Raw genomic sequence first — 16748 nt, forward strand, 5'->3', positions numbered from 1 at the left:
GGAGATGGGTGGAGAAATCCCCGGTGCCGCTAGACACGAATACACTTTACACTTTTTGTGCACAAGTTTGATAAGCACTATTCAAATAATTTCAGCTCCTCTAAAAGAACAGATTTAAGTGCGTGGATTCTGGGAGGAGGTTAGGGTGACACAGTTTGTTTTCCTAGAGCATCCCATAGTAAATCCGATCCAAGTTCGAAGATCAGGTTGGACACTCCATCCAAAGATATTCTCACTTTGAAGGACTGCGTGAACAGCTGAATCCCATGTAGAAGAGCATTATCGTCTGTAAAAATGAATTCAAGGACTACGGCTTCTCTAAAAAGCTTTCCATAGGCCTGATGGATCTCATCACTAAACTTTTGAACAGTCAAGGTGTCACTCATAAATATATGGATATCGGTGGGGCTATTTATCATGATATCTTCGCATCGGATAACCGTCACAGTAGGGGTTCATTTTTCCCGTGTTAAAGGGACGGGAGCATGTTTCACGTTCTCTCCTGTGATGGGTTTCAAAATTGGATCTCGACTCATCTGTAACGATAACATTGGTTCCAGATACGATAGCCTCCAGTAAGGCAGGCGAACTCTCTTTTGGGAGTTTAAGGGAACCATGAGCCGTCTTTACTGAAGCCTGCTGTCGTTCGTGTGGCACCGGAAAAAGAGAGAGAGAGAGAAATGGTTTACTGCCATTTCCTTATGGCATCTGACTGTTGGAACGAGACAGCGGTCATTCTGAAGTGTTGTAACTATGATCTTGAATATTCGTTGGAGGAAGTTCTCGTCTCTTGATGCTGTTGCCAAAACCTTGAAATTTGCCATTATTAACACATTTAAAACTCTGGCCACCTGAAATTACTGCTTTGCTGTCACTGCCTCCTCAGTTGCCATCCACCACTCCGAATTTTCCAGATGTCTAATGAATTCCTCAGAAAGAGAAAACGATCAGATGGGTTCTGTACTGCATTAGATTAAAAATGAACAGTTTTGTATTGCGCAGTTTTATAGCTTACCTGATTTTGCATGTTTCGAGAAAAAATTTACACGAGGACGTAAAATTGCATAGTAAAAATTTACAGTTACTTATTTAAAAACTCGACTTGAAATCGACTTCATCCTCACTAACAGAAGATATATTATGAATGATGTTACCGTCCTGAATAATGTAAATGTTGGAAGTGATCACAGAATGGTAAGATGTACACTTGATTTAGATGTAGGGAAAGAAAGGAAAAAACTGACTCGAGTAAATAATACAAAAGTCTTTGAGATAACAGAAGAGGAGAAAAAGCAGTATGTACTGGAACTTAAGAACAAGTTTGAGCTTCTGCAGACTGCTCAGGACCAAGATATCGACGAGGAATATTACAACTTTCTGAAAGTGATAAAGCCCAAGAAACCTATAGGGAAAAAGAAATCCAAGGAAGAAAAAATTAGTCAAGAAACACTTGTTATGATGAACCGAAGGCGACAAATTAAGAGCAAGATAAACACTAACAAGGAGAAAATTGAGTATACTGAGTTATGCAAAGCCATTAGAAAGAGACTCAGAGAGGATATAAGAAGATTTAGCACAAGAAAAGTAGAACAAGCATTAAGGGAAAACAAAGGACTTAAATCAGCAGCTATGAGCAGTAGCACAGAAAGACAAATGATACTGAAACTGAAGAATAGCGATGGTGTACTCTGCTGTTTATAAAAACAGCAGAGAAGGCATAATTCAAATAGCAGAAGACTACTATACAAGGAGCGAGGGAATGATGCCAGCAGTGGGGAAGATGGATTTGCAAATTAGAAACACATACCCGATATTCTTCCTGATGAGGTAGAACATGCATTGAAGAAAATGAAGAATCAGAAATCCAGCAACTTTCCAGTTCCTTATGTTTTGTGCAATGTCCATCCATTTATTACCCAAAAACTCATGAATTTCATCTGTCCATCTCCGTCGTTGTCTTACAGGTTTTCTTCTAGCTCCTCTTGGGTACCATTCTGTTATTTTCTTAGTCCATCTGTCATCATGTCTTCAAACTATGTGTCATGTCCAAGACCATTTTAGTTTTGATAAGAATGTTCTTTACTTAAGTTTGCTGCCTAATCCATGTGTTCCTCTTCTTGTCTAACAGTCTGATTTCCAATATAATTTGTTCCATCCTTCGCTGTGTAGTTCTCAGCTTCTCTTCCATTCTTTTGGTGAGTGCCCAAATTTCACTTCCATAAGTCGTGGTGGGAAATATACATTGGTTCATTATTTTACGTTTCAGACAAATTGGGATATGCTCCTCAGTAGGTGACTATATTTCCTGAATGCTATCCATCCAAAATTTATTCTTCTCTTGACTTCCGGCCATTTAACATTATTACAACTAATGACTTGTCCCAGATAAGTATATGATTCCACCTTTCAATTACTGCTTCTTCAATAATTATATCCCTTTCTGTGGCATACTTTTTCATCATTACCACCATATCATCTGCAAATGCTTATGACCACCATATCATCTGCAAATCGTAAATTGTTTAGGTACTCTCCATTCACATTGGCTCCTTTCTGCGACCATTCTAATCTTCTGAAAGCTTCCTCAAGGGCAGCAGTAAACAACTTCGGGGATATTGTATCTCCTTGTCGAACTCCTTTTTCAATTTTAAATTTGTTACTGTCTCTTCTAATAAATGAAGTATATATTTCTCATATATTTTCTTCAAAATCATAATATGTGGGGTATCTATGCCTTGTCTTTCCAATGCCCGAAACATTGCCTTATGTGCTGTATGGAGTCAAATGCCTTTTCATAATCCACAAGTGGCAGGCATAATGGTGTTTTATATTCATTTGTTTTCTCCATTAGCTGTGATATTACGTGAAGATGATCCGTAGTTGAGAATCCTGTCCTAAAGCCAGCTTGCTCTTTCGATTGATTCTCATCAAGTATTCTTTCTAATCTGTTAGTAATGACCCTTGTGAACAACTTGTAGAGGTGCCTCCGTAGCCAGGTGGGAAGGAGCAGCAGTGCGTAGCACATGCTTCTTGATTAGACCGGGGTTCGAGCCCGTCACCACCAAATACGGAGGATGCGGAAAGGTCAGGGAATGACCACCGCATATCCCGGAGCAATATGGCCTTAGTTGCTAATGCTCCTAAAAACCAAATAACAAACAAACAAACAACTTGTAGAAGTGGGATAACAAGCTAATTGGTCTATAATTTCCAATTTCTGATTTATCTCCTTTCTTATGCAGCAAAACTATGATTGCATTATTCCACTGCTTAGGCGTCACACCATTTTTAATGCATTATGTGAAGAGTCTTGCCAGTTTTTGGGCCATGTCCCTTCCTCACAATTTTAACAACTTTACAGTAACTTCATCTTCACCCGGGGCTTTCTGATTCTTCATTTTCTTCAACGCATGTTCTACCTCATCAGGAAGGATATCGGGTATGTCGTATGTGTTACTAATTTGCGATCCATCTTCCCCACTGCTGGCATCATACCCTCGCTCCTTGTATAATTCGCTATAGTAGTCTTCTGCTATTTGATTATGCCTTCTCTGCTATTTATAAGTCGCTATTCTTCAGTTTCAGTATCATTTGCCTTTCATTTGTTTATGGTTCATTACTACCGCAGTGGTAATGATCCATAATAATAATGATTATGTTTTAATTATTAAAACACTCTTTTAAAAATGCTTGCGTCCGTTACTGGGATATTTTGCCATGATTGCTTCATTTTTAACAAATTCCCATAATTCATTTTATCATTTACTTATAATAATGAAGAAAAGAATGGGTGGTTCAAAGTTATACACTTTGAAGTGGGTACATAAGTGGGTACACTTTGAAGTGGCACATAAGATATGTGCATTTAAAATTGTTACGTGCAGTGTGAACATTTCGTGCACGGTATTATCATCTCTTAGGTTCATAGTCAGTTAAAGAATATCACTCATCTGAACGTACAAAATATATTCTGGATCCCTTTATCAAATAAACTGTAGAATCGATAACATTTTTTCCCCCTTAAATTTCAGATTTTAGTCTTTTGAAACACCATTAAGTAGAGGAAACTAAAATATTTAGGATATATGATTAGGAATGACAAATCTAAGATGTTTCAAATGATAATTCAGGGCAAGATCAATGGAAAAAGAAGTCGAGGGAAAAGAAGAAAATCACGAAGATGGCAGTAAACTTCTGCAAAGAGACGGCACATTGAAGAAGAAGTCTTTTGAAAATTATAATTCTCAGTATGTGATATATATTATCTATGAGCACTTTAGTGATAAATGGGACCAGAGCAAGGAATACAAATAATCCTTCTCTATACGAAGTTCTTTATTAAATATGCAATCTGAGAACGATGTTTCATATGGGCAAATTGAAAAACTTCTCAAGTTAAACTTGATCACTGTCAGATAGCAAATATGGATCAGACCTATACTTTGCTTTCACTATAGCTGGGATGGCTTGCAGAGTCTGTTAAAGATAAATAACGACGTGTGGTGTTGCTTGACGCCACATCCAAGGCTACGGCGTACTGTAAAACTATGGAGCCATCCTATTGAGATAATTTTCCTTAAAAACGTATTTATGTATGATTATTGAATTTGTACTGTAAGATTTTATGGAATGTTTGTATAAAAACTTGTCATAATGGGGAAAAATGTACCCACCCTGCTAGCCATTTGAAAATTTGCTTGACATTAGTATAAACGTTATTAACTCCTGCTGGGTTGACCATTCAAAGTCAAAAGCGCGGACGCCATGGACCTGCTTTCTTCCACCATCTCGTCTCCATGGTTGAATACCAGAAAGTGACGATCACTTTGAAGTCATGCTAAAGAGATTCGCATCACTACGAGGATTCTTTGCGCCACCTAGGTGTGGACTTGGCGATCATGGCCTTAGTCACCCATGCGCCATAAAAACCAAGTCACCTAGGTGCTAAGATCATACAGTACTGAGATGATGTCCTTAATACATTTTCAGAGAATATAGATTCTTTGAAGATATTTCGAAATTTGAGCAGTGAATGAATATAATTCACTGCTTAAAATAATTTACATTTTCACAATCGGCATCCATTTCAGTTAACAGAAAGATTTATGAAAATAATTTCTAAAAACGATCTCCGTAGAAAAAAAACCTTTTTTTTTTTAAGCAAAGATGTTTCTGAATATGATTTTTGATACCCAAGTATTGTGCGAAATAGGAAATTAGTGAAATAATGAGCACTGCAAAATGCGTGGAGTGTAATGTGCTTTTAATTTCTTAAGAATTACAGATCATTCTCATAGACATCATTACTCATGAGAATAATTTGTAATTTTTAAAGAATTAAAGGCAGATTACACTCCACGTAGGTTAAAGTGCTCATCAGTTTACAGTTCTTAATATACCTGCGCGGCATGCCGCGAAAAGAATATTTAAGATCCATATGGGACATTTTTCGTCGTCTAAAAGAAGCGTTTTTATCCGATCAATGATTGGTTTATGAAAAATGTCTTCCTTGAACAGTTGCTGTTGTTGAAAAATTAGATTATTTTGATAATGAATTGTATAAATAAAGATACAGGTTTATGTCTTGTACTCCTTATTTATGCGTTATCAACATAAGCGCAAAAATTTATTACCTTGCGCAGGCAGTTGGTATTTTGTGACCTTGTCTATAGTCATTGCAACTGGCAGGGGGTTGTACTTTCTCCAACGGAGATACTACGGAGCATTTTGAGCGTCGAAACACTGAGAGAAATCTGATTCAGATATATATTATCGATCGCACAGTGCATGGTTGCAATGAATGCGATTATGCCGGTCTGAATTAACTTGCAGGGCTCCATTTTTGGTCTGGTTTGTGTTTCTTCAAATTTCACCGCAATCCACCAATGTATAAATGTTAAAAATCCCTGCCCAGTGCAGCGCGGCATCAACCAAGATTCATTAACTAATGCACTGCGTACAGTGCATTAGTTAATAACTCTTGATTTTTATTTGATGTTGGAGTGGAATCTGAAGAAAATACGCACACAGAGCTTCACACAAAAAGGAAACCAGTGAAAATTCAATATTCCTTTGCCTTTATTTTCTTCAAATGTGTGGGGGAAAGCGCTTCTGGTGTTCCTATTTGTTAATTAAATCAAAACAATTAAAATAATAATTGCATGATTGGTAATTTCAATGCTGTTTTTTTTTTTTATTCATTGCAGATTGTAAAACAAACCTTTCAACTACATCATGAAGAACTGCGTGATTGTGGCCGTTATCTGTTTGTTGCTGTTGCTGGATTCACTTGTTGCTTCTCAGTACGTCGTAGAAGGTGAGTATTTTTTAACTGGCTTTACATCAAAATAAAAGATTTTGCTTTCCTGATTGACTAGCGCTATATATTAGTATCAAAGTACTTACCGAAGGCGGGTTCTAAAAGCCTGGAAAACATTAAAAATCGATTAAGGTTGAACTGTTTGTCGCAGAGCAATGCAGTCTTCACAGTAATACTCTACAGGTTATGGGATATTTTTATGGAATGAAAAACTTTTAGATATTATTAAAAGGAGGCGCTGTTGCAGGATGTGACATCAAGGAGAATGTGTACATATTTTAAAAGGCATGCCGTTTATTTGTTTTCCATTAATCTCTGCTTATTAAGCTTATTACTAGAATTCTGTCAGAAAAACACGAGTCTTTAACTAGTCTGGATTTTTCAGACTAGTTAAAGACTCGTGTTTTTCTCAGTTTATTTAACTCAGTTTAGTTACATAACACTCCTATGGCTAGGAGATTGTGTTATTCACAATTTATCGTTACGACAGGTTACAAAGATTAGCAAATAATTTTGCTAATAGATACCAGTTAGTAAAAAAATATCATATAATAGCTTACGGATCTCTTGTATTAAAGAACATACAAGAAGATAAATTTTTATAATATTGTTTTTTCATACAGTTTAATTACTAGTTAGTGCCGAACAAACGTTCATCATCTTCGGGGCAAGTTGTACATTTACGGTGGTTCCCTCAACTGTAAAATATCTAGGATAGGCCTGGTGGAGGTCTGAAATTCTGTCATCTTATAGTTCTGCCATTACCGTATTTCTATGCTTCTTATCACTAAACAGTTTTTCATAATCGAAGCTAAGTAGTTCTTATAGGGGACTCAGTTAGGTATGTTTTGGCCGAAGAAGCGGATGTTGTCCTGCGGTGAGTCTCCTGGACTGAGTTCGATCTAAATGCTAGTAAACACCTAGTGTATCGTATCATTCGATACAAAAGGAGATGGCCGAGTGTGACATTGTTTCTTTAGGTTAGAATCTGTTTCCATAGGGTCATGTTGAGCGCTGCAAATAGGACGGACTTCGAGGTGGTATAAAGGATTCTTGATAGCTCTGTTAATCCATCTGAGGACCCAATACTCGTTTGGAGCGAATGACCAAATAGCAGACACGTACAAAACAACTGGCGTAAAGTATCTTTGTACATACTGGACCACCAGTTTTGTGTTGTTTACACCCAGCAGTTCTTGTTGCATGCTCCATAATGCTGCAAAGAAAATTACTTTTGTAGCACTGAAATGATTTTGAAATATTCCTCTCTGTTATCACTACCTGAAATAAAAATTGTGAAGTTCCTCCCTGGATCCATTTGTTTGAAACCTGAAAACAAAATTGTGCTTGTCCTTTTTCAAGTGTGGTTGTATCTGTATGTGAATGTTCTTAATGTTTAGAATTTTTTTTTTTTTTTGACAGAGTTCTGTATTTTCACTACCTAAAATAAAAATTGTGAAGTTGCTCGTTGATTCCTTCTATTTGAAAACTGAAAATAAATGTGTTTGTCCCTGGTCAGGAGCGCGAGTGCAGTAGCATACGCTCTTTGAGTGGATCGGGGTTCAAGTCAGTGACTGCTAAATACGATTAATATTTGTATTGATTGATTCATTGTAAACTCCACTGACCTGGTGGTCGTTCCGGAGTATAAACAAGAATATTTTCCTCCCAGGTCGGTGTGTGTTTCCACTTTCGAAAAGGAAGTCTGTACTGTATTGTGTATGGTGGCCTTAATGTCATTCTTCCACATTTTTGCTTGTAAAGGTCATTTGGGAATTTTTATCAATGTAGATAGATAGTTTCGAAATTATTAGTTTTTTTTTTTTATTTATCTCCTCTTAGCTGGTAGGACTACTGTCCGCACAATCTGGTATGACATGAAGTTGAAATTATTGAATAAGAAAGGGTCTAGTGAGACTGTGAAGAGCAGTGCTGACAAAATGCCTCTTGGTACCCCTATGTATATTTCGTCTAATTTAACTTCATTGTAACAAACAACAATGCATCGCAGCTGGGGGGTGGTTTTGATTCTAAGAGATTTCCTTGGATGCTGAAATACTTTTGGATAAAATTGCTGTAATGGGGATCATGTCGAATTCAGATTTCACGTTAAGGAACAAGATGTCCAGCTGTTTTCTCTCATGAAGAGCATGTTGAAAATAGTGTCAAATAGGTTGGAGGTTGTAGACCTTTTATTTATAACTGTACGTAGATGCTGAGATCCATGGTTAAAACAATGGTTCATAAGATTCGAATAAATAAGCTTTTCAAAAACAATGAGCATCCAATAGAAATAGGTCGTAGGTATTTAGGTGTAATCTTTTGGATCAGTTTCCTGTGTATTGGCTCCAGGTATCTGGGAATGAAGCTGTATCCGTTACCTCTTGGAAAATACAAAGCAGAGGATTTACTAAGAATGGGCTACAAATCTTCAGAATGAATTAAGGGAAGCTGTAAGGCCTGACTGTTGATTGATTTTTTTTTTTTTTTTTTTTTGGCAGCTTATTGATTACTTCTGTTATTTTTTTTTCTTCGTCATTTGGATTTTCCGTAGGGTGGTTTATTTATTTTGGTGAATGACCGAAGATGGGAGTGTTGCAAGGTGGTAGGTGAAATGTTTTCTTTATCCATTCGGTGACGAGGTCAACACTAACATGGGTAGCACAGTTGGTAGAATCGCTGTCCTCCCCACACTGGGTGGAAAAGACCTAAGTCCTATCGATGACATGAGAAATTTTAATAGCTTTTTCACAATTTGGCCCAGTTGACTAACTCGGCCAAGTTGCCTAAGACCGACTGGTCTCAGGCAACGGTAGCATGGTTTTTTCTCTCTGCCGAAAACTGTTTTTTTTTTTTTTTCCTTCAGGAAACAAAAAATCGACCACAGAACACACTCAATTTACACACAGTATACACGGCGCAATATGGCCTTAGTCGCTGATGCTCCCAAAACCCTACTACAACAACTTCCACTCTCTATAAAGTAATGGAAAAATCAATTAACTGCCAACAAACTATTTAGAAACCTTCCATGTGATCAGTAATCGTCAGTATGGATTGCGTCAGTGTCTATCCACTGCCGATATATTGGCTTATGTTATGTTAAGTTTGGTGAAACTAAAGCAGTTGCTCTTGACATTTCAAAGACTTTTGATCGTGTTTGGTATAAGGGGTCTTCTAAATAAGCTTCCATCTTATGGTTTGCCAACTGTTTTTTGTAATTGGGTATCCAGCTTTGTCTGTGGCCGCTTACTTCGGGTGATGGCAGATCGCTCTCTGTCCTATAACTTCTCCACTAATGCAGGTGTTCCCGAAGGTTCAGTTCTTTCTCCCACTCTTTTTCCTTTTGTATATTAATGATCTTCTTCTATCGACCAGAAATCCTATTCATAGTTTTGCTGATGATACCACATTGCATCCCACCTTGCAGTTTGAGAAACCTTACTTTGCACAGCTTCAACTTCTAGAATATCCATTACCAATTCCTAAATGCCGATCGCCAAGCAATTCTCTAGTGGAGTATAGATAACTTAGTTGATTTGAATCCATCTTATATCCTGCAAAAAGGATTCTTCTGCTGTAATGCTTATCTTCGATGGCACTCAGATTTCTAGACAAGATTACATATCTCTGTTTGGGATTACCCTGACTTATAATCAATCTTGGCATAAGCACATCACAAATATTGCTTCCTCTGCAGCTGAAAAACTGAGTTTTCTCTTTCGCTCTCATAATTGCGGGAAGCTAATTGGAAGAAAAGTAATTCATAATTGCGTTACTTTCCATTCAAAAGAGGGCAGTTAGGTTTATTAATGACTCATCTCTAACAAAGTCTCTCCACTCCCTGTCTCATAGACGTCCTGTTTCTGCCGCATGCCGTTTCTATAGATACGTCCATGGGCACTGTTCTTCAGAATTGGCTTCTAATTTCCCCTCTTTTTTCAAAACCAGTTCGAGCACGTGACTCAATCAGTCAACACCTATTTACTGTCCAACTTCGAACTCACAAAACCAACTTTTCTTTCTGCTCACTTATCCCTTTAACTTGGAACAACTTCCCGTCACACGTATTACCTTAAAATAACAATCTACTGAAATTCAAATCTAATAGCAACAAGAATTTTCTTTCATCTTTTGAACTTCTAACCCATACATGGTACTAAGCGCTGTAGGTTCTAATACCTTTCGTGTTTGGGGTTTTAATTAAAAAAAAAAAAAAATCTTTTGGTACAATTATTACGAACCAAAAATAGAAACATTTTAGGAAAGAAGACCTTGTTTCTGACCTGATTAAGGCTTAGCAATAAGTAAAAAAGAAACTTATTGCTTTTCTCCTTAGCTTGAAAATTTCACCGCCTCCTCCGAGAGCTTTATAAAGCGCACTCTGATCCATCTAAGGTTACCAAGCTTTGTATGGGTGACCTTTTGGCAATCACACCAGATGCATTCCATATTTGGGGAATGCGTCTGGTGATATTGGCCTACCTGAAAAAATATCGATCATTTTTCAGTGTGATTTCCATAACTGTACACATTGCAGGTGTGGTCTCATAATTGCTTTATACAGTGGAATTACTACCTCCCTACTTCTACAAGCGATTGTTCGCTAAATCATCGACAGAAGATCAAGGGCCTTCCTTCCTTCCCTCTTGTATGCACTGCACAGAGAAGTTTCATGTCTGCCTGTATTATGACCTTCAGATTCCTTTCTTTCTCTACCATTTTTAGCCCAACCCCATGTAGTGCTTCGAACAGCATTAAACGCAACTGCCATTGACACTTATATGGCCATCCCTAAAATCTAAGTTATCCTGAAGGAATGCTGCTTTGACGCTCATCATTAGTCGTTCTCTCGCACTCTTTACGTCAATCTGAAAATTTTAAGTTCGTGCAGTGAATTTCAAAAATGCATCGAGTTCTGTAAATCAACTAGTTTCCTTATGCATATCCCTTGAGTTTAATAATTTATCTTTCCGTAGAGATCCTCCTCCCAAGGGTCAACTTGGCACACTGTTTTTTTGAAAGGTTGCTCTTGCTATGGAGCATTTCCTACGCTACAACTTTCAACTGAACACATTTTATACGCACCACCAATATCGATTACATCATGGGTTTTATTAAAATAACGGAATGAGTATAATTAAGGAATATTGTAGAAGGAACTGGAACAGATATTGACCAAAAGAAAGTGGCTCTTGTAAAAGTTAAAAAAAAACTAATCTGCGATCATGCTCGCATACCACAAGTTAAGAAACAGTGCCTGGAGAACCTATCTTTTATTTAAAGGTAACGTTGCATTTTTAAAACGTGCATTAGCTTTTAATTTATTCGTAAATCAATGTGCGTGCTTGCTCTGCCTCATTCTTGGGAGAGCATGCACGCACATGATGCAGATTATGTTTGTTGCTTAGTGCGATCTCGTTATGGGGACAGTTCATCGTGGGTTAATCGATATTGCACTACTCTAAATAAAAAACATTGCACCTCTAGCAGCAATTAACTTAGAGACGTGATGACATAGTATTCAATTAAATCGAAAACGGCATCATAAAGTATTCGTGCGACTACCATTTAAGTGTAATAAATTTTATGACAATAATTGAAATTCAATCAATACTACTCTCTGAAATTAATTTCCCACTAAGCTAAGTTTGTGTCTTATTTCGCTGTTTCAGCTCTGACGTCGGGCTCAAGTTTATTTCCATAGGCCTCGTTAGATCCCTGAACAGGGATCTACAAGGCTAGTCGCAGCCTCTTCTATATCCCCCAGTAACATCTGTGATATTCAAGCGACCTGACTGCAAACAAAAAAAAAAAAAAAAAAAAAAATGCATATTTATTATATACTTATATAATAAGTATATTTATTATATACTTATATAATAAGTATATTTATTATATACTTATTTTATAGTAAAGAGAATTTCTATAGGCGGACAAGATCAAGTATGAAATACGTGAGCAGCTAACGAATGATCTTCAACGCCTAGAATTTCTCTCCACCATACATTATATACAATGGATAAAAGGGTGGTTGAGTGGGAAAAGACAGAGTGGTAATCAATAGACTCTGCTCTTCGTGGATTAATGTTATTAGTGGAGTCCCACAGGGTTTGATGTTGGGCTCACTGTTGTTTTGTATATTTATCAATGATATTGATGAAGGTATATCAGGCTTAGTGTCGAAGTTTGCAGATAATACAAAGGTTGGCAGGGTTGTTAATGACAGTAATGGCAGTGTGCTACTGAAACTGGATCTGGAAACTTTGGGCAGATGGGCTGAGAAGTGGCAACGAAGTTTAACATACACTTAGGGTGGTCCAAAATGAAAAATAGCTGGGAGTGATTGTGCAGTCAGATATGAAGTTTTCTGAACAATGCAGACAGGCTTCCAGAGCGGATCATGGGATATTGTCAATGATATTCAGGAATTTTGCTAGCAGGGAAAAGGTGGTGATTATCCTTTCTATAAGGCAATGGTCAGGCCATGCCTTGAGTACTGCGTACAGGTCTGGAGGTCTCATTTTAGGAAGGATGTAGTGTGCCTTGAGCGTGTACAGAGAAGGGCAACAATATTGGTGAGGGAAACGAAGGGGTCCTCTTACCAAGAAAGGCTTAAGTTCTGCAAATTGCAGCGGCTGGAGACTAGGCACCTACGAGGTGATCTGATTGAGGTGTTATAAGTCCTTAAATGGGTTGAGCACCCTGAATTCTGATGGGATTCTTCCACTTGCTCAGATTACGAACCTGAGGCGGTTGTGTGAAATTGTTTTTTTTTTTTTTTTTTTTTTTTTTTTTTGGCTGATGCTACATCAGCCAAAAACGCTTGCTTTTTTGCATCACGTCTCTATTGCTATTACTCACACACATCCCAACCTTTGTTTTTCGAATAAAAAGTGCGAGAACCAGGAAATTCATACATAGTCTTAGTGTGATATTGAATGAAGATATGGTTTTTGGCAAAAAAAAAAAAAAAAACTAGGTATATAAGATTATTTGTAAGTATAACAACTAAGCATGGAGCGCACGAGATTTTTTTTTTACACTTTCATCTGTTGATGTTCTATGAGATTCAAATCCGATGGATTAGCAGGAAGGAAATTGGACTAACATTTTTGGAAGACTCCAGGTGAAATCATATTGACAAATTAATATTAACATTCATGTTTTAATGTAATTTTAATCAGTATGAGTTGTGCATTTCCTCATGTACTCATTTCCATTTTGTACTTAACATTTTACTTCTGTTCGAGTTCATTGGCTCTGATTACTAAACAGAAACCAATGAACTCCAGCAGAAGTAAAATGTTAAATTTAAATGCAAGGTGCACCCTTGCAATTAATGGGATTTTAATGAACAAAATATAATTTTGAGGAGAAAGGGACTACACTCTGCCCGGGTGGGGTAGTTCCTTTAAATTTCTTGAAAGTTCAACACACCCGTTTTGGGGTGTATTGAAGTTCCGAGAATTGTGTAGGGGTGTGTGTGTGTGTGTGTGTGTGTGTGTGTGTGTGTTCTAAGGTCGGTTTTGGGTCAGGAAACCAGAGTACCCGGCGAAAAAGCCCACGTCCTGAGACCAACTAACTCACTCAGCACCAAGTGAGGCCGGAAAAATATTCCGTATGCCCTTCGGCCGGGCTCGAAACCAGGCCTTTCCACTTTGCGAACAAGCACGTAACAACTGTGTTACCCTGGACCGCTGCCTTATTTCGTAATAGTTAAGGATTATATCGTTACGAAGAGTAGCATTTCAATGTTGAACGAGCAACTGAATACAGGCAGTTCCCGGGTTTACAAGGTGTGTGTGTGTGTGTGTTTTTCCCCCAAGTATCAACAGAATTGAAAATATGGTCATTAATTCCAATAAATAAATGCTAAACATTCATAAATACGGCATTAAAACCATGCTCTAACTGTACAACACATTACTACTGTGCGTGCATTTATTTGTTCAGGCAGAGATAAGGAGGGAGGACCAACTCTTAAAGAATTTTGGAAAGAATTTCATATTTTAGATGCAATCAAAATAATAAAATGAGCCTGGGACAAAATTACAGAGAAGAACATGAAGAGTGTTTGGAATAAACTCTTTCATCAGTTTATCGATAATTTCAAGAACCAGCAGAGATCGTACAAAATGAAACAGAAGCTGTCGTTAATATTGCTAACAATTGCAGCTTGGGGTTTCTATAACTGAAGTCACTGATCTGCACAGTGAAGACCTCCTTTAAATGGCAAAATGTGAAGCTGGGGAAAAAGATTTAACAACTGAAACTCCTGTTCGTTCCTTCACTCTTAAGGGGCTTGACGAAGCTTTTCAACACATAGAAAAAGAAATTGAGATTTTCGAGTCACAAGATTCAAATTTCGAGCGCACTAGAAAAGTTGCTACAGATTTAGAAAAAATGTTTATGAATGCTGTCGTGAAATGTATAAAGAAAGGAGATTGGCTTCGAAACAAACTACTCTTGAAGCATTTCCGAAAAAGAAGACGACTCCTTGCGATTCCAACAAACCGAGTGCCGAGCCGACAATGAGTGAAGAACCATTAATGAGTTCGCATTTAGTCAATGATTATGATAAAGAATAAACATTAACATTTGTGTGACATAAATAATTTGCTTGATTTTAAAGGCTATGTTTTCATTTCTTTGGATAAATTGCTTAAGCATAAATCATTGCTTAAGGATAAATCATTGCTTAAGCATAAACTGTTGAGACGTAACCCCTGTTTTTAACATTACGGCTATGGGAAAATAAATTCCCGCTTTACGAGCGCGGGCTAGGAACGAATTAACTCCTAAAGTCGGAAACTACCTGTACAGTATTTGGAAATTATAAAATGTCAGTTATTTCTGTCAGGTCAGGGCCATTCAAATGACTGAGAATTTACTTTCGGCCATAAAAGGGCGGTATTTTTAACGTGCGTTTCGGTTATTCTCCGAAGAGTATTTAGTGTTCTAAACTTAATTCAGTTATTCTAGAGTATTAGGTATAACTTATTCTTCACCTTATAGATTTTTAACAAATTTCACCATATCTGAACTATTGACTCACTGCGCAGCCGTGTGTTTCATCGCTCTCTCAATTAGCCTAACTTTAGTTACACAATCAAACGTGGAATTGTTCTCAATCCCATGATTGACTATAGGCCCTGCCAGATCACCATCCCCGTCTGATGTAGGTACTGGAAGGAGCATCGATATTTTTTATATTAAACATCACAGCGCCTGTCACAAATATCGCTTCCTCTCCTCCCCGTCGCCTTTCCTGTGTAGATGTCGAGTTAAAATTTTAAGTCTGGAAATAGAGGATCATTTTGAATATTTCAAGAAAAAACGGAACTCCATATATCTGCTGTTTAAAATTCAAATACCTACATGAATTGCTGGATGCGACCTTATACGTTTACACAAAGATAATCCTGAGTGCAATTGCACATTGAAAGTAAGTTAGTGCTGCCATCTATGATTAGAAAAAACAACATAATTCTTTATTTCATAGAATGAAATTTTGAAACTACAGTATTCAAATCTGTGAATAGACTCCGTTCACAAATTACGTAATGTAGTAACTGGGGGGGGGGAGGCTTTAGCATGGATGTAATGGGTTTCCTTAAAAACTATTGTGATTTAAATTAAGAGTATTCACGCTTTCACAAAAAAAAAAAAAAAAAAAAAAAAAAGGGAAAGTTCATTTTTGCTAGGGCTTTCATTGAATAAGTTTAGTGTTTTCATGTTTTGCGGCACCTGTGATTTCCCCCAACAACGTGTAGCAACTTTGCAGTTCAAAAACATAAATCTGTAGAGGCCAAATAGTGTTTGTTTGTGTACTACTATTGAAAGTTATGTAGATCTGTTGTTCATCTGGCAACTTAGTCTAAGGGCTAGTTACCGTCCATGCCACGGAGAGGCGGGGGGCCAGGTCAGTATGGATGAAAACTGGCGAGACGAACTCCAATGTCTAAGCTTACAGGGAGGGCAAAAAAAAAAAAAAGTATAATTTTGTTAGAAAGGAGTGTGGGGCAATAGAATGAGAGCAGGAAGTAAAGACAGAGGAGGCGCCCACCAAAGTCTGAGAAGAGGTAGCTTGTGTACAGTGGTGCGTTATACCTTCATAGGGCTCCCATCTAAAGAAAAAACTAATAAAGAACATTTTCAATTTAATTTTATTGTGACAAAGCAATAAAATTATATGACATAAGAACTAAATATAAAACTTCATCAAAATCAGTAAAACTGTTTTTGAAAAAACGTAATTTTCAAATAAAGTTCATTGACCTTGGCAGGTAGAAGTTCAGTTTCCGATAAAAATCACTTAAAAATATTAGTAAAAGACGTGTTATTATTAAGGGCGGCTCCTAGAACGTTAGTTCAAATCCACCTCGTATCACTGTAAATTTACAGACTTTAAAATTGGGCCAGACAA

The 16748-nt window shown here is 37.3% G+C and overlaps 1 protein-coding gene across 1 annotated transcript in view; it reads left to right on the top strand.

Moving 5' to 3' along the window:
* Positions 1 to 16748, top strand: part of LOC150089203 (xibalbin-1-like) — an 87959-nt gene that overhangs the window by 44792 nt on the left and 26419 nt on the right. Inside the window, exon 2 of the mRNA XM_090390371.1 lies at positions 6207 to 6316. Within this exon, the coding sequence (XP_090246497.1) occupies positions 6235 to 6316 (82 nt within the window). The 5' untranslated portion in view covers positions 6207 to 6234. The remainder of the gene's footprint in view (positions 1 to 6206; positions 6317 to 16748) is intronic.

The sequence above is a fragment of the Mastigoproctus giganteus genome, chromosome 2 (assembly GCF_048544385.1).
Source record: "Mastigoproctus giganteus isolate SK-2022 chromosome 2, ASM4854438v1, whole genome shotgun sequence".
Lineage (NCBI taxonomy): Eukaryota > Metazoa > Arthropoda > Arachnida > Uropygi > Thelyphonidae > Mastigoproctus > Mastigoproctus giganteus.